The following is a 19,535-nucleotide window of genomic DNA, read 5'->3' as shown; positions in this document are numbered from 1 at the left end:
AGATACAAAATGTAATCTTGCCCTGTTTAGCTTTATAGGGCAAGTAACTCCTGAAAGACAATGTATAATTTAAAGTTTGATTGATGATAATATCTACAATCAATATTACAAATCAAAATCTCTTCAGATTGTACAGCGATGGTGTTTCAATCAGAAAAGGGATTCTATCTTCTGCACAAGCCCACCACAGCTGATGTGGATCTAATTCAAATATAAAAAAGTAAACAGGGTTCATGGAGAGGAACAAATCATAGCTTTCCTCATTTCTACACTGGAAGCATTTGACGGCTGAACTTGCCACCAGAGCTTTGTTTCCTAATTAACAGGACTGATATGTTTTCACCTTTAAAGGCCTTACAGCTCCCCAGAGTAATCAATCTACTGCAGCTCAATTACTGCACCAAGCACACACCACAGCCAATGAAGGAGACTTGAACGACTGCAGCAGGAGCGGAAAGATATGAATATGCATAAACTCTAAGTGGGTGATCGAATCATCACAGAGGGTCATGAGAATTTGCAGCAAAATAATGAGAAGAATTAATCATTGCAGATTCACAAGGCACTTAGGAAGAGAGTACGTTTTTCAAACGTGTGTAAGAGTTGAGGAGGAGAAGAAACTGGCTTTCAGCCAACTATGAACTGATTCACATTCCTCAGAAATTGAAGTTCTCAATATAAAGAAGAAACTTATATTTGTTTCTGATAATGGACCAATTATTGCAATGGCCACATACACTGGACTAATTGAAAAGAATTGTCAAAGCTTGAGAAATTCACACAGCTGGAAGCTCTTATGCGGATATTCACTTGTTCCCATTAAACTAGAACATTAAACAGAACCATGAACTCCTGAAAATGTGTTATGATAACTTCATGTAAACAAGCACTTAACAATTGGAACATACAAGACGACTAGTCCTAGAAGTCACTATCTGAGCATGCCTACCTCTTACTGTTAATTCTATTAAAATAAAAGGTAATCTATCAAAATTAAGTTCCAAGGGAGTTTATTTTAGACAAAGAAAACTGCATTGTAATTTATGAGCATAAAAGTTACAAAATACAGTGGTAAGTCTCTCTAAAGAAAATACAGATATTTCAAACTTAACATTCAGCAGATAACTGTTTTAGGAGTACTTTGTCAGTCATATGAAATAATCAAATATAAAACATTTTTGTTCAGTGACCTTGCGATCCGGATCACAACCAGGTCTCCTACTCAGCAAGGTACTTAAGCATGTGCCTAACATTAAGAATGTGAGTAGTCCTTTTGACTTCAATGTGACTACTCACATGCTTCACGTTAGGCACACACTTGCTGAACTGAGGCCTACAACAGTGTGTGATTAACAATGGTAGGAAAAAGTAATAAAAATATTCTAATTCAACTGGTTATCTTTAGAAAAAATTAACAGATTAACCACTTGGCACTGGTGGTTCTGCAGCACCAACTATTAGTGGTAATATATTGCAGCAGGCTAATGCACATTGGGAAATAACCACTTCTATGAAGTTATATATTAACTTTAATCCTGATTTGAAAAAAAAAAAGTTGTTTTTTCATGTACTATAACAATACTTGGTAAGTTTACTTTTTAAAATGTTCTTCAGTGGCACTGATTCTGAAAGAACTAGTCAGGTATGGAAGTGAAACACTTCATATCTACCACTAAAAATAAATAAAATAAAGAAACCTACAATTTTCAGTTAGTTTCCTAGAAAATCATACTTTAAAGTCAGCCCATGGTTCAAACCATAGGTTGACTTAAAAATATGAGTCTTAAGAAAAACTAACTAAAAATTGTAGTTGACTCACAATAAGAACTCTATACCAATTTCAGTACTCTATAGTGCCCCAATTAGCAAGGAAACGTGGGTGAACTCGGCATAACTGACTTTCTACCAAAAGTAATTTATATGCTGATTGTACTATGTGGAACATTTAATATATATTTTGAAATCTCATGTATTTATGTAACCTCCATTTGACTAAAATGTCCCACAACTATTACAAAAATAATTACAACCAGGGATCTCCATGTGCAAGTTTTAGCCTCAGTTTTTCATCTCCATAATTAAGCATGACGTCATCAGTGAGATTATTTGAACGGTGTTAGATCAGTCTGTATTGGAAAACTATCTCGGGGTGAAAATAAAAAAACAACATGATATTTCATGAATTTATGGAGCACATTGATCTTCTGATTCCCTTAAAGTAAAACACACACAAATGCTTACTGGATAAGCAATGTGAGATCAATATTTCCAACAATCCAACTCACCTTAATAATCATCTAGGACATCGAGTGCAATAAGTATCTACACTCTGTCTATCACACACAAGCAAGACAGGTAGCCTTTGCTCACTGGACTCTACCACTAACAAGCAGGAAGCATGAACTCGCTCTGCCTATTACTAGTGGGAGTCTAGATCTGGAGTAAGTAAACAGCTTGTCTGCAGCTGTCTTAATACTTCATGAGTCCACAGATAAAGAAGAATCCATTAATTGAGAGATCTTGAGGTTAAGGCACTGACTGGGACTCAGGAAATCTAGATTCTATTCCTAACTTTGCTGCAGCTGAGAGACACATTGGGCAAGTCACTTAAAACGGTGCCTCGGTTTTCCAATTTGTAAAGTGGAGATAATATCACCTCTCTACCCTAGAAGTTGATGGCAAGGAAAAATCCTGCTTAGTGTTTGTGAGGGTCTCAGGTGCTAAGATAAGAGCTACAGAAAAGCCTATAAATACATGAATCAATCACTGCGATTTTTGAAGCTTCATGAACACAAAAGTAGTGGAAAAATTAAAACAGAAATACAGCAATAAAAGGAATCAAACTCTTCCTTTGCTTAAAACTGAAATACGGCAACCTGTTTTCTGTTCATGTAACATGCTGCCATCTGGTGGCCACACTAAAGGTATCAATTGTTAATTCAAATTTTCAGCTGACCGGGTCAACAATCTGATATACTGTCAAAAATGTATAGGTAATGTGCTATAAAATTTGAGAATATATAATCAAGAAAATTTAAAAATAAAGTCGGAATTTTAGTCAGCCAGCAATAAATGTGAAATATGGTATTCATCTCTATTCAGCCAATTCCTGGAATTAAAGTTTCATTCTTATTTTCCACCATTAAATAATAAGGTGCAATTAAGCACAGATTGTCATACATTAATTCTAGAACAAAAGGGTGTGCTTGGAAGGAGAAGTGAAGCCAAATATATCTTCATAGTGGAAATCGAGATAACTTGTCAGTGAACATGCATATGCATTGTCACTGCAAATCTTAAGTGTTCCCTATTTTGTAAAAAGTGAATTTAGTATGTCCAGCTATGAGGTTTAAGACCCCTAATGTTAGCATGGGGTTCTGCAAGTTATATTAACTAGAATCTCGCTAGCCAAATCAAGATGTTTAACAGCTGTTTATTACTCTCTGAATAAAGTTTAAAAGACGTATCCTATCACCCAACCAAGCAAGCTTAACTGGCAGAAGTAAAATATAGCATGCTTTTTAAAAAATAAAGTTTACTTTGGAAAAGACTTATTTCTGAGAGCAGTTCAGTCTTGTTCAGCAGTTGTCAATTTCCCCCTCTTTTTGAATAATATGCATCACTTCTTAATGGAGAGTTTCTAGGGCCACCTTCCAACCCATTTGTTATCAGATATTATCCTTGTGGAAGCTACACTAATTACTTACATAGATAATTAATATTAGAAAAGAGTAAGTTGTTTTTTTTAAGCTTCCTTTAGTGCAATTTAAAAGCTGGAAACAAGGAGAACCAGCATCATGTGACCAGTCAGTTCTCCACTATCAATCTGATAATTACCCAGGTGATTGGTGCCAAGATCCGAGTACCTGAGTTAGCACAGCCTGAGTATGAGCATTCCCACAGCAAAGCCCTCTCCATGTTTCTGTGTCCTTACTGTTTCTACACTTGTGTGTCTGGTGGCATATGCCATGGTTCTCTGTGTTGGGATAGTCTAGGATTCTTTCCAGTCAATTGTTAGTTGCAGGAGAACTTGCCTGAGCTCCTGGGGGAGGGGAAACAGTATGAAGGGCACTGGAGGACTGGCACTTGCCTGCATTCTCACTGCAAAGTAGGTGCATTCTGGCCAAAACTAAAAAGTGCAGTTTAGGCTTTTACCCCCAGCCATGAAAGCAAGCATGGGTTCAAAGCACAAATGAGCACATACTTGAAAGTTGTGTGTGTAGACAGAAGGAAGGTTTGTGCAAATACATGAAGGAGCACAGGCTAAGACTAAAATGCAGACATATCATGCACTTGATCCTAGACAATGAATCCACTAATAAGATGTTACTGATACAAAACCACCTCTGAAAAGCTAGTTATATTTGACTGACCCAGCCTGGAACTCAAGGTCTCTTTCCCTTAAACAACTCCTTAATATTAACTTATTGACACCCCTGAGAGAGACAATCCTTTACCTTGGGAGACTTCAATATCCATATTGACAAACCACTTTGCCTATAAAGTCTATTCCCACTGGACACCGGGATCCTCATAGTTCATCTCCATCTCCCCTATCTACTCTAGGAGGAATATATTCCATCTAATAATATCAAATGTTACTCTCATCTTGCCCATTTCACTTGCAACTCACTCATTTAACTTGGGGGGAGGGAAAAGAAGGAAGGAAGAAGGGTACTAGCTTAGAATGAACAGTCCCTTTATTGTCCCATAAAATAACGGAACCCAGAACCTGACATCTCCATAATTTTCTAAATATGAATTTAGTACTTGTGAAGACAGTTGGAGCAGCAGCTCTGGAGCCAGAAGTACCCATAAAATATGACCAGCTAGGACAAATCTTCAATAAACATCCTTATTTCACCCTGTCAATGTGCATCATCTCTGTCCCCGTATACTTCACCAGAGTGAAAGACAGTTCAGTCCCCAAGACCATGACCGCATGACTGTGCCCTATCTCCCTGCACTGTCCACAAGTGTACTGTACTAATAGAAGCAGCAAAGAGTCCTGTGGCACCTTATAGACTAACAGACGTATTGGAGCATGAGCTTTCGTGGGTGAATACCCACTTAGTCAGATGCCACACTAACACGGCTACCTCTCTGTACTAGTAGGTGGTGACTGCAATTCTTGTGATGACCTTAACAGGAAGTACTGACCATTGATTTGTTTCACAGTAGCCACTGTGCAGAAGTAAGATACTAGCAGCTTTTGGACATTAATGAATTGGGTTGTGTTCAAACTAACAACCTAGATTTTGTACGTGTTACTAGGCCACTGAACTATCCATTCCTCCCTCATAGCTCTGCTATTTGTCTCTCAATGAATCATCTGCTGATCCCTCATTTGCAGATACTATCCCACCATTCAATATGTCAATAACTGCTGTAAAACTTTATCCCTTTTTGGGCTCTGCTAACTTTGTCCCCCTTCTTCCTTACCACTTGATCATGGTAACATGAAGAGACAATGGCATGAGACAGAACGTATCGTTCGTCATTACTTGGGATTACCCAGTACACTAACCAAGACTCTTGGGAGCAGAGACCCAGTCTCTTGAAAGTTCAAGGTTCAGTTGGTGTGAGAGACTCAGTAGGTTCACGACTAAACATTTCTCTCTCCATTAGATGCTAGGAGGAATTTGTTACTTCACTTTTTAAAAAGAGATGATATTTAGTTCTTATAAAACACTTTTCACCTATAGCTCTCAAAGAGTTTCAAAGCACAGTAAAGAATTATCTCCTTTTTACGTATGAGGAAATTGAAGCACAAGAGGTGAAGCAACTTGCCTAAGATCACACAGCAGGTCAGTAGCAGACCAGGAAATATAACCAGAGTCCCCTGATTCCCAGTCTAATGGACCATGCTGCTTCCCATTAAAATGAGACTATTACTGCTTACAGCGAACACCAACAACTCAACCTGGTACTCCCTTTATCCAAAATGTTTTATGTCACCTGTTAAATGCATAATGCCGTGCTAATTCAAGATTATAGCTGTACAGTGCACACTCAAGAAGGTTTGAAGTTCAATTTTACCCCTTTGTACATGTGCATTATATACACGTTCACACACACATCAAAGACGACAACACATATCTAAGGTAATGTGATCAAGAATTGAAAGATCCAGTTGTAATGCATATGTGAGTGAGGAAAAAAGTTAAGGATTAACATTACATTTTAACACAACTGTATGACCTTAATGTGGCATTAGTGCAATTTTTTTTTTTAAAAAAAGGGGAAAAACAAAAAACTGTCTGGATCTATAACTAGACAAAAGGATAACTAGTGCATTAGTATAGTGGACTAACTGTGCATTTCCATACCTATGTGGAAAAGATGGTGAACCACCTCTGCAGGGGCTACAATTGCTCTTGGCATAGTTATGGTTAATTAGGTAAAAACATATCTTGGTTCAATAGTCATTTTGACAATGTCTCCGATAGACATAAAAAGTGGAAAGAGTAGTGTAAATCTGTTTTGACACTTATTTGATGTGAGTTAATTTGGAAATTAGATATTACTGTAACAATCCAGACACTTAAGGAAGTTAAATATGGAAAATCTGTTAGGTCATCACACCCATCTCCCTGTCAATGCAGAACGGTTCCAAACAGTCCAAATACTAAGGCGTTTTATAGTCCAAATTTATTTTTCAAGCAATGACATTTCCACTATTCCCTTTGGAAAAATAATCTATAGGTCACCATTAAAGATAAACATTCCTGATATCTGGCCCACAAGACTTTTGCTTCATTTCATCTCATTAATTCTAGTTGGATCATCTTCAAATACACGTAAACTATCATTTCACCACCTTTTAGTTGTGAAGTCAACGGGAGCTCTGAGTAAAGAGGGTTTGCAAGACCCTGTCCCTCTAGTTTTTTATAATTCCTTCCTCATAATTTAATCCCTCCAGGCCAGAAACACCACCTTTCTGGACACCCTTCAATTTCTTGACATCTTTTTGTTACTGACTGGTATCTAGAATTGAATGCAGATAAGTGCAGCCTCAACAATGTTTTATGGAAAGCCATTATTCACCTCACTTCTTCATAATGTGACACCTTTTGCCTATGCAGTTCAAAACAGCACTGCCTGCCCATCCTTCAATGTAAAATCTAATTTTACTTGTGTTCACCATCTCATCTAGACTTTTTTTTTAGCATCATGCTTTCTTAAGTATTTCCCTAATTTTTCCCATATCCATTATCTTGTGTGTTATAAGCCAAAGCTCATTATTTCCTGCTTACAGTTTTAACTTCTCTAGATCCTTTTGATTATTTCCTGTTCATGCCACCTCTTAATTTAGTGCTGCATGAAAAGATAATTAAAAAGTGCTCTTTACCTCCTTTAGGAAAGTCTGCAAAGCCTTCCTATTTCATAAAGCATTCCTATTATATAACTAGTAGTGTCAAGCGATTAAAAAAATTAATCGCGATTAATCGCACTGTTAAACAATAACAGACTACCACTTATTTAAATATTTTTGGATGCTTTATAAATTTTCAAATATATTGATTTCAATCACAACACAGAACAGTGTACAGCGCTCACTTTACATTCATTTTTATTACAAATATTTGTGCTATAAAAAACAAAAGAAATAGTGTTTTTCAATTCACCTCATAAAAGTCCTGTAATACTATCTATTTAAAAAGTTGAACTTACAGATGTACAATTAGGTACCAAAAAACCCTGCATTTAAAAAAATAATGTAAAACTTTACAGCCTACAAGTCCACTCAGTCCTACCAATTGAAATTTATTAAAGATTTTGGATGTTTTTCTACATTTTGACATATAATGTGTGTGTTGTAAGTGAAATCAAAGTGTATATGTTTTATTACAAGTATTTTCACTGTACAAATGATAAACAAAAGCACAGTATTTTTCAATTCATCTCATACAAGTACCACAGTGCAATCTAAGTTAAGTAACTGCACTCAAAACCAAAATAATGTAAAACTTCAGAGCCTATATGTCCACTCAATCCTACTTCTTAGTCAGCCAATTGCTCAGACAAACAAGTTTGTTTACATTTGCAGGAGATAATGCTGCTTGCTTCTTGTTTATAATGTCACCTGAAAGTGAGAAAAGACGGTTACTCACCTTTGTAACTGTTGTTCTTCGAGATGTGTTGCTCACATCCATTCCAGGTAGGTGTGCGCGCCGCGCGTGCACGTTCGTCGGAAACTTTTTTACCCTAGCAACATCAGTGGGCCGGCAGGTCGCCCCCTAGAGTGGCGCCGCCATGGCGCTCTATATATACCCCTGCCGGCCCGCCCGCTCCTCAGTTCCTTCTTGCCGGCTACTCCGACAGTGGGGAAGGAGGGCGGGTGTGGAATGGATGTGAGCAACACATCTCGAAGAACAACAGTTACAAAGGCGAGTAACCGTCTTTTCTTCTTCGAGTGATTGCTCACATCCATTCCAGGTAGGTGACTCCCAAGCCATACCTAGGCGGTGGGGTCGGAGTGAGAAGTCGCGGCACGGAGCACTGCAGTTCCGAAGGCCGCATCCTCCCTCGACTGCTGGACCAGGGCGTAGTGGGAAGCAAAGGTGTGGACCGATGACCAGGTCGCTGCCCGACAGATTTCCTGGATGGGCACACGGGCGAGGAAAGCTAGCGACGACGCCTGCGCCCTGGTAGAATGCGCAGTCACACGGCCCGTAGGGACATGGGCCAAGTCATAACAGGTCCTGATACAGGACGTAACCCAAGAGGATACCCTCTGGGAGGAGATAGGAAGCCCTTTCATACGGTCCGCTACCGCCACGAAAAGCTGGGGGGATTTTCGGAAGGGCTTAGTCCTCTCTATGTAGAACGCGAGAGCCCTACGGACATCCAGCGAGTGGAGCTGCTGCTCCCTGCCTGAGGAGTGAGGTTTTGGGAAAAAAACCGGAAGGAAAATCTCTTGGTTGATGTGGAAGGCTGAGACCACCTTGGGCAGAAAAGCAGGGTGTGGTCTCAGCTGCACCTTGTCCTTGTGGAAGACCGTATATGGGGGGTCTACCACAAGAGCTCGGAGCTCCGACACCCGTCTAGCTGAGGTGATAGCCACTAGAAAGGCAGTTTTCCAAGAGAGGTAGAGCAGGGAGCAAGTAGCTAACGGCTCAAAGGGGGGCCCCATGAGCCGGGACAACACCAGGTTAAGATCCCAGGTTGGAGCAGGGGGACGGACGTTAGGGAATAAACGTTCCAGCCCTTTAAGGAATCTCGACACCGTCGGGTGAGAAAAAACGGAGCGACCGTCCGCACCCGGGTGAAAGGTGGAGATAGCTGCTAGGTGGACTCGCAACGACGATAAGGCCAGACCTTGCCCTTTGAGGGACCAAACGTAGTCTAAGATTTCGGTTACCGAAACTTCCATAGGGCGGAGATTTCTCTCTACGCACCAACAGGAGAAGCGCTTCCATTTCGCCGAATATGTGGCTCTTGTGGACGGTTTCCTGCTGCTCAAGAGCACCTCTCTCACAGGCGTGGAGCAGCGCAGCTCGGAACCAGTCAGCCACGCAGGAGCCACGCCGCTAGGTGCAGCGACTGCAGGTCTGGGTGACAGAGGGTCCCGTGGTCCTGGGTAATCAGGTCCGGATGAAGGGGCAGGGGAACTGGGTCGGCTATGGCCAAGTCCAGCAGCATGGTGTACCAGTGCTGCCTGGGCCATGCCGGGGCCACCATGATCACGAGAGCCCTGTCCCTGCGCACCTTCAGGAGGACCTTGTGGACCAGAGGGAACGGGGGAAATGCATAGTACAGGTGGGTTGACCACTGGATGAGGAAGGCATCCGCTATCGACCCCGGCTCCCTGCCCTGAAAGGAGCAGAACGCTTGGCACTTCCTGTTCCCTTTGGACGCGAAGAGGTCCACCCGGGGATAACCCCACCTCCGGAAAATGGAGAGAGCGACGTCCGGGCGAAGGGACCACTCGTGTGACAGGAAGGATCTGCTCAATCGATCTGCCAGAGTGTTCCGTACTCCAGGGAGGAAGGAAGCCCTGAGGTGAATGGAGTGGGCTACGCAAAAGTCCCAGAGTCGTATCGCCTCGTGGCACAGGGAGGAGGTCCTGGTGCCTCCCTGCTTGTTGATATAGTACATGGTCGTCGTGTTGTCCGTGAACACGGCGACACAACGACCCTGAAGCTGATGACAAAACGCTTGACAAGCAAGGCGGACCGCTCTCAACTCCCGCATGTTGATGTGGAGCCCCACCTCCTCCTGGGACCACAGGCCCTGTGTCCGCAGGGTCCCTAGGTGGGCCCCCCAGCCTAGATCTGAGGCATCCGTTGTCAGGGATACCGAGGGCTGAGAGGGGTGAAAGGGAAGACCCGCACATAATACGGACTGGTCTAACCACCAGCCGAGAGAATCTAAGACCTTCTGGGGGATTGTGACTAACATGTCTAAAGGTTGCCTTGCCGGCCTGTAATGACTGATAAGCCACAGCTGGAGAGGCCTCATGTGGAGCCGAGCGTAGTCGGTCACAAAAGTGCACGCCGCCATGTGGCCTAACAGGGTTAGACATGTCCTCACTGACGTCAATGGGGCTGACCGCAAACGTTGAACGATCGCCGCCATGGTCTGGAACCGTTGCAGAGGCAGCGAGGCCCTGCCCACAGTGGCATCCAGGACGGCCCCGATAAATTCCACCTTCTGCGTGGGCCTCAGAGTGGACTTGTCTGTGTTTATCAAGAGGCCCAGACTTGCAAATATGGCGGTGATCATGCGGACATGGCTGTTGACCTGCTGTTCCGACGTGCCCCGAATCAACCAGTCGTCCAGATAAGGGAACACGTGGACACGGTTGCGCCGAAGATGCGCCACGACAACTGCCATGCATTTTGTAAACACCCTCGGGGCCGTGGACAGGCCGAATGGGAGGACTGCAAATTGATAATGAAGAGCCCCCACAACGAAGCGGAGAAAGCGTCTGTGGCGCGGCCAAATGGCAATGTGGAAATACGCGTCCTGCATGTCGAGGGCGGCGTACCAGTCTCCCGGATCCAGGGATGGAATAATGGTCCCCAGGGATACCATGCGGAACTTCAACTTCACGAGGTATTTGTTGAGTTCTCGCAGGTCGAGGATAGGCCTGAGGCCCCCCTTGGCCTTGGGGATCAGAAAGTAGCGGGAATAAAACCCCTTGCCTTTCTCGTTTTCCGGAACCGCCTCTATAGCTCCTTTGCTGAGGAGCGTCTGCACCTCCTGCCGAAGGAATTGCTCGTGAGAGGGGTCCCTGAAGAGGGACGAGGAAGGAGGGCGGGAAGGAGGAAATGAAACAAACTGCAGGCGGTATCCCGTCTGCACCATGCTTAAGACCCAGCGGTCCGATGTTATTTGGGACCACGCCGGGAGGAAAAACGAAAGGCGGTTGGAAAATGGGGGGGGAAGGATCCATAGGGGAAACTGTTACCGCGCCCTCGGGCGCACCTTCAAAATGAAGGCTTAGGACCAGGCGGGGGTTTTGAGGAGCCTTGGTTCTGCCCCCCTTGGTTCCCAGACTGCCTGCGCCTGCCGTTCCTGCCGCGGCGCCTGTAAAGGTCCTGCCGCTGGCGGAACTGGGAAAACGGCCTACGTTGTTGCTGTTGTTGCGACCTAAAGGGTCTACGCTGCGTCACGGGGGTGTGCATCCCGAGGGACCGCATAATGACCCGGTTGTCTTTTAGACTCTTGAGTCTGGGGTCTGTCTTATCGGAAAACAGGCCCTGGCCTTCGAAAGGAAGGTCCTGTATAGTGTGCTGGAGCTCTGGCGGAAGGCCGGAAACCTGCAGCCAGGAGATGCGATGCATCGTAACTCCTGACGCGAGGGTACGGGCAGCCGAGTCCGCAGCGTCCAAGGAGGCTTGTAAGGCCGTGCGTGCGACCTTCTTGCCTTCGTCCAAGATGGCCGTAAACTCTTGGCGAGCATCCTGTGGCAGCAGCTCCTTAAATTTGTCCACTGCCACCCAGGAGTTAAAGGCGTATCTGCTCAGCAGGGCCTGTTGGTTAGAGACCCTGAGCTGCAGCGCCCCAGCCGAATACACCTTACGGCCAAGGAGGTCCATCCGCCTGGCTTCTCTGGATTTGGGGGCCGGAGCCTCCTGGCCGTGACGCTCCCTATCGTTCACCGATTGCACCACCAGTGAACCGGGAGTCGGGTGAACATGTAGATATTCGTATCCCCTAGAAGGGGCCATGTACTTTCTCTCGACTCCTTTCGCTGTCGGAGGGATGGAGGCCGGGGACTGCCAGATAGTATTGGCGTTGGCCTGGATGGTCCGTATGAAGGGCAGGGCGACCCTGGTGGGAGCATCAGAAGAGAGGATGGTGACAATCGGATCCTCTATCTCCGAGACCTCCTCTGCCTGCAGACTCAGATTTTGAGCCAATCGCCTGAGGAGGTCCTGGTGCGCCCTGAGATCCAGCGGGAGGGGACTGTTGGAGGAGGTACCCGCCACCGCCTCATCCGGGGAGGAGGATGATGAGACCCCAGGCACGAGAGTGTCTAACTGAGGGTCTTCCTCAGCCCTCGCCTCTGCCTCCGGAGCCGCAGCGGAGTCCTGCTGTTTGGACCCTTCCTCCCCTTCCGGGGAGGGAGGGGGGCGAGACAAGGAGGCTTCAGGGGCCCTACGCTCCGCAGTCGCCGGTCTAGCAGGGAGCTGCTGGGGGCCCTGGGCCTGATGGTATGCCCAGGGTGTCCAGAATCCCCACTGTTGTGGGCCTTGGTCTTGCAGCGGCGGATCACCGAACAGCGCCGCCTGCCGGTCGGTGCCCAGCGCATACCCGCTGTCCGTCTGGGAGGATACGGACGGCTGTCTCGAGGGCCACGGTGGGGCCGACCCCGGATGGTAAGGGTCTGCGCGGGTCGGCACGGAGGATCGTCTCGGTGCCGGGGACCGGTGCCGGGAGTCATATCGGTGCCGGGACCGGAATCGGGACCGGGATCTGTCACGGTGCCGGGATCCTGATCGGTACCGGGCGCCGCTTCAGTACCGGGACCTGCCACCAGCTCGGTGCCGGGAGGTCGACCGGGACCTACCACCAGCTCGGCGCCGGGAGGTCGACCGAGACCGGGACCTGCCACCAGCTCGGTGCCGGGAGGTCGACCGGTGCGGCGAGTAGCGTCGGGACCTGCTCCTGGAGTCGCGGTGCCGGTGTCGCCGACTGGAGCCTGACCGCGACCGCCTCGATGCCGACCGTTGCCGCGAGTGCGACCGGTACCGCTGAGGGGAGCGGTGCCAGGACTGCGAGCAGCGTCGGGATCTGGAGCGCCCAAGACGTCGGGACCTGGATGGCGAACGACTGTCTCTGGGCGGCGCCGACATCATGGGCTTGCCTCTGGACACAACCCGCACCGGAGGTACCGGGGGTGGCAGCCGAGTGGGCTCAGTCAGGGCAATAAGGTCCCGAGCCGAGGCGAAGGTCTCCGGTGTGGATGGGACCACTACCTCAACCCCAGATCTCATGGGGGAGCTCGGCGGCACCGGACTCAACGGACCCGCCGGGCCCGGAGTCAACGGTGCTGACGGTGCCGGCGGCGCCGCGGCCGATGTCGAGGCCGGGCGCTCAAGCCGGGTCTGCCTGGCCGGAGTATCAGACTTCGACGGCCTTGGCTCTGATTCCAGTGCCGGAGAGGGTCGGTGCCGAGGAGTCTTCTCGGTGCCGGAGCGATCCGGTGCCGGTGCCGATACCACGGCCTGCGAAGCCGACGGGTCAAGTGCCGCCTCCATTAGGAGAGTTCGGAGCCTCTGATCCCTCTCCTTCTTTGTCCTCGGCTTAAAAGCCTTACAGATGCGGCACTTGTCGGATCTGTGCGATTCTCCGAGGCACTTCAGGCACGCTTCGTGGGGATCGCTGGTAGGCATGGGCTTCTTGCAGGCCGCACACTGCTTGAAGCCCGGCGAAACAGGCATGAGCCTGGCGCCGGGTGCCGGGAAGGGCTAAGCCCCCGGCAAAGAACTACTTAACAACTATTTAACTAAACTATCTACTTAACAAACTAATTAACAACTATAATGGAACTAGAGATGAACGATAGATAAACGATAGAGAACTAGGAGAGCTAGGGACGTGGAGGACAGCTAAGCCGCGCTCCACAGTTCCAACGACCGACACGGCGGTAAGAAGGAACTGAGGAGCGGGCGGGCCGGCAGGGGTATATATAGAGCGCCATGGCGGCGCCACTCTAGGGGGCGACCTGCCGGCCCACTGGAGTTGCTAGGGTAAAAAAGTTTCCGACGAACGTGCACGCACGGCGCGCACACCTACCTGGAATGGATGTGAGCAATCACTCGAAGAAGAACAGGTGTTCACATGGCACTGTTATAGGCAGCATCACAAAATATTTACATGCCAGATGCATTAAAGATTCATATGTCCCTTCATGCTTCAATCACCAGTCCAGGAGACATGCATCCATGCTAATAAGGAGCTCTGCTTGATAACGATCCAAATCAATGAAGACCAATACATGTTCCCTTTCATCATCTGAGTCAGATGCCACCAGCAGAAGGCTGATTTTCTTTTTTGGTGGTTTGGGTTCTGTAGTTTACACACAGGAGTGTTGCTCTTTTAAGACTTCAGAAAGCATGCTCCACACCTCATCCTTCTCAGATTTTGGAAGGCACTTCAAATTCTTAAACTCTGGGTCGAATGCTGTAGCTATGTTCAGAAATTTCACATTGGTACCTTCTTTGCGTTTTGTCAAATCTGCAGTGAAAGTGTTCTTAAAATGAACATGTGCTAGGTCATGAAATATATGGCAGAATGCACATATACTATTCTCCCCCAAGGAGTTCAGTCACAAATTTAATTAACACATTTTTTCTTAAAGAGCATCATCAGCATGGAAGCATGTCCTCTGGAATGGTGGCAGAAGCATAAAGGGGCACACTAATGTTTAGCATATCTGGCACGTAAATAGCTTTCAGTGTCAGCTACAACAGTGCCATGTGAACGCCTGTTCTTACTTTCAGGTGACATTGTAAATAAGAAGCCAGCAGCATTGTCTCTCATAAATGTAAAGAAACTTGTTTGTCTTAGTGATTGGCTGAACAAGAAGTAGGACCGAGTGGACTTGTAGACTCTAAAGATTTATATTGTTCTGTTTGAGTGCAGTTACGTAACAAAAAACAAAAAAACAAACATTTGTAAGTTGCACTTTCACAATAAAGAGAGTACACTATGGTACTTGTATGAGGTGAATTGAAAAATACTATTTCTTTTGTTTCTATTATTTTTATTAGAAATATCTGCACTGTAAAAATGATAAAGTGAGTGCTGTACACTTTGTATTCTGTGTTGTAACTGAAATCAATATATTTGAAAATGTAGAAAAAACATTTAAAATATTTAATACGTTTCAAATGGTATTCTATTGTTTAACAGTGCGATTAAAACTGTAGTTAGTTACGATTAATCTTTTTAATTCCATTTTTTTTAGTTAATTACGTGAGTTACTGTGATTAATCGATAGCCCTAATTATAACCCTGTTCATCCTCCTGACCCTTGAAGGCAGACATCCTGACCCAGACAGAAATTTCAGAACTCCGAAGGACATCTGCAAAGGAGTCCACAAAGTCCTCTAGAGACTTTGCTATTGACAATCTATTTTATGTGGAAGGCATTAAGATGCTATAGTGAGGTGCAACATTACGATAGACAGATGGAGATACTCACTCTTCTAGAGTATCTATAAATGGAAGGAACCCTAATCTACCAAATGTGGTTGTGGTAAGGGAACAGAATGAGGGAAGGGTGTGCTCACTCCTTGGCACCTCTCTCTCTCTATTTTTGACCCACATAAGGATAATTGGGAGCTCACTGAGTTTCTTGTGCAGTTCCTCTCCCATTGATTGAGTCCATTAATAAAGATTGGGCCCAACCCTGATGCCTAGCTAGATTCCTCCTCTCAATTTGATACATTACAGCTTACAACTATAATAATTTACCCTTTAGATAGTTTTCACTCTATGTATTCTTGCTCATATCCAAGTCACAATGAAAATATTTCTGGTACGATTTTTAAAACCATTTACTAAATTCTAGGGGTGTCAAGTGATTAAAACCATTAATTGTGATTAATCGCACTGACAGACAATAGAATAGCATTTATTTAAATATTTTTGGATGTTTTCTACATTTTCAAATATATTGATTTCAATTACCACGCAGAATACAAGATGTACAGTTAATTTAATTAACACTTCTTAAACAAGCGTCATCAGCATGAAAGCATGTCCTCTGGAATGGTGGCTGAAGCATGAAGGGGCATACAAATGTTTAGCATATCGGGCACATAAATACCTTGCAATGCTGGCCACAAAAGTGCCATGCAAATGTCTGTTCTCACTTTCTTAGTGACATTGTAAATAAGAAAAGAGCAGCATTATCTCCTGTAAATGTAAACAAACTTGTTGGTCTTAGCGATTGGCTGAACAAGAAGTAGGACTGAGTGGACTTGTAGGCGCTGAAGTTTTACACTGTTTTATTTTCGAGTGCAGTTATTTAACCAAAAAAAATCCTACATTTGTAAATTGCAGTTTCACGACAAAGATTGCACTATAGTACTTGTATGAGGTGAATTGAAAAGTACGGTTTGTTTTGTTTATCAATATGTGTAATAAAAAACACACACTGATTTCAGTTACAACACAGAATACAATATATGTCAAAATGTAGAAAAACATCCAAAAACTTTAATAAATTTCAACTGGTATTCTATTATTTAACAGTGCAATTAAAACTGCAATTAATCACAATTTTTTTTTTGAGTTAATCGTGTGAGTTAACTGCGATTAATCGACAGCGCTACTAAATTCACTGGGGACCATTAATAGCCAAATTCTGTTTTTAAAATGTCTATTTTATGAATGCATTCTGTTTATTGTTCATGGCACCATTATTCCCTAGAGGCTTATTGATCTCAATATTTCTTCCATTATGTTACTAGCAACTGAAATCAGATTTCCTGTATAATTATCATCAGACTCACTACCCCAAAGTTCTTTTGAGGGATTATGTGGGGGTGGAGAAGAATTATCAGTGTCACACTGCTTCCCTCACATTCTTCTAGTGCCTCCCCATTTTCAGAAATTCTTGCCACTGAGAAGGTAAATATATTACAAGATTTGTTTACCTTGGGATGCACATCCTCTATATCTGCATATTATGAAGACATGCTGGGTTAGTTGAAGCTGAAGCAAGTCTTCACTTATAAACCTGATTTAACATTCACCCTCACACTTTCACCTCAAATTTTGCCATTGTGAAACCAAATTCACCTGACATTTCAAAGGCATTGAATTTGCACCATTGTGAAAAAGTTTATTTTGGTGAACACATGTGCCTTAGACCAAAGGAAACATTGACCAATCCGGGAAAATATAAATAGGATCCTGTTTAGTGGCTCTAGATGTGAGCTTGACTCATACAAGGTATGGATCCCTTCAGCAGGCAGAGAGAATTTATATCTTACATAATTTAGGAAGTTTGTATTCAACTTTCCTAGACAGGACTGTACTACTTCTGATTGCAGGACATGAAAGCCCTACGCCTCAACTGGGAGTAAGGCGGCTGTGGGTTCTATTTCCAGTTTCCTTCCACGGAAAGAAGTTTTACCTTGTTTTTCCTTTTGATATCAGACAGCTAAGAACACAATATGAAAAGTACCAAAATCAGACTAAACAGTCAGAAATACATACTAGAACAGAAGAGTCTGAGCACGGTCCCAGTATCCTGTCTCCAACAATGGCCTATATCAGAACTTCGGGGGAGCATACGGATCAGGACAAGTAGAGAGTGATCCATTCCTAGCTTCCACTCCTAGATTCTAATCAGAGGTTTAGGGTCATTCCTGACCATCTTGGCTACTAGCCATTGATGGATCTATCCTCCATCAACTTATCCAGTTCTTTTTTTAACCCAATTATACTCTTGGCCATCACTACATCCCATGGCAATGAGTTCCAAAGATTAGCTGAGAGTTGTGTGGAAAAAGTACTTCCTCTCTTTGTATTAAACCTTCTGCCTATTAATTTCATCGGGTGACCCATGATTTTTGCTAACAAAAACTCGAGGAAGAGGCACAGTATTACAACACTCAGTATTTTGACACTATATTTGAAATGCTGTAAACGTACATCTTAGCTTTCTTAAACAATAAATATCTGAAAATTCTTGTAGAAAGGTAGTATAGCAGGGAAGTTAAACACTGCAACCTCACCAATTAAACACTGCAACCTCACCAATTTACTCGTCTGATGTGTTAACTGCATTTTACTGAACATCGTCTCAGAATATTTTAAAAAAACAAAATAGAAAAATGAGGAATAGGGTTCAAGTTATATTTCTAAAAGGGAGAGTAAAATGAGATTAAAAAAACTCAGTATAAAGCAGCAGGAAAGTATGTTAAAAGATTAAAAGCTTAAAACCAACTGTTTAATTAAAACCTTATCAAGAACAATTGTTAAGTGCGGTTACCTCCTCAACATTAGAAGCAGTTTTGGCAGATGTCTCCATAAAAATAAGTCCATGCTCTCGTGCAAATGCTTCACCTTCTTCTTTTTTCACTTCTCTTCTAGATTCTAAATCACTAAGATGATCAAACAAGAGACAGAGTTACTTACCTGGACATGTAAGAAGACTCCAAAAGCAGTTTCTTTAGAGACGTACCTCACATGGCTTTCATGTGCTTCTCATCAAGGGAGCTATTCACATCTATTAGTTAGAAATCTTTACCTCAAGTCAAATATGCCACAGTGGTACCATAAGGAATAGTCATACCACATCTGTTTGAAGTAATAAGTTATTTTTTACCAGACATAGCATAAAATTTATAATGAACCAGCTTCCAGAAGGAAAATATAGGGGAGCATGCATGCATAGACACTAACTTCAGAGAACTATTGTTAGAGGCAAGTATCTCCCCTCTCAAATGTAGCATCATCAATTGATCCACCCTCCAGAAATTTAAACTGGTAAAAATAAACTTATACAAATAAACTTTTTGTGAAATAAAAAGGGACCAGACAGCTTCATTTTCTGAAGTTCACATGCAACAACACAACATTGGCATGTAGGGATTGCAAATGCAACAAAAGAAATCTTATATTCAGACAAAAAATGTATTACAAATCATAAAGAGAAACATTTCTAAATGATTCTATGTTGCATTAAACCTTGTTTCTAACAAACCTAATTTTTGGTCTTGAAGTGGCATACTCAAAGACTCCTTTACAACAGACAAGTGAAATTGAGTGATTGATACAGAAAACTACTCATTTTCTACTTCTGAAGAAGTCTAAGTGAAAATTTATTATTGTAGGTTAGGAAATAGCGTACTTGGATTGGACAACTAAAAAAATGACATCACATGTGAGTTACATAAGGTAATTTTAATAGCTATGGCTATTTCATTCTTAAGAATTCTGATTTTGTTAGTGTGCAGAGTGATATATTTACTTCCTGTCTATTCTGCTTACCTTCATTTTGGACAGGAGGGATTACACTTTTTAAAAGTTGTACCTAAACTGTTCATGTAAAATATGTTTGC

General features: G+C 43.8%; 1 protein-coding gene across 2 annotated transcripts in view; it reads right to left on the bottom strand.

The window, feature by feature from the left end:
* RAB2A (RAB2A, member RAS oncogene family) overlaps window positions 1-19,535 on the bottom strand; it is a 90,675-nt gene that overhangs the window by 12,182 nt on the left and 58,958 nt on the right. For both annotated transcript variants that reach the window (XM_030553150.1, XM_030553151.1), the window contains one exon: window positions 18,464-18,575. In XM_030553150.1, the coding sequence (XP_030409010.1) occupies window positions 18,464-18,575 (112 nt within the window). The remainder of the gene's footprint in view (window positions 1-18,463; window positions 18,576-19,535) is intronic.

The sequence above is a fragment of the Gopherus evgoodei genome, chromosome 2 (genome assembly GCF_007399415.2).
Source record: "Gopherus evgoodei ecotype Sinaloan lineage chromosome 2, rGopEvg1_v1.p, whole genome shotgun sequence".
In the NCBI taxonomy this organism is placed as follows: Eukaryota; Metazoa; Chordata; order Testudines; family Testudinidae; genus Gopherus; species Gopherus evgoodei.
This window is presented reverse-complemented; position numbering and strand designations above follow the sequence as displayed.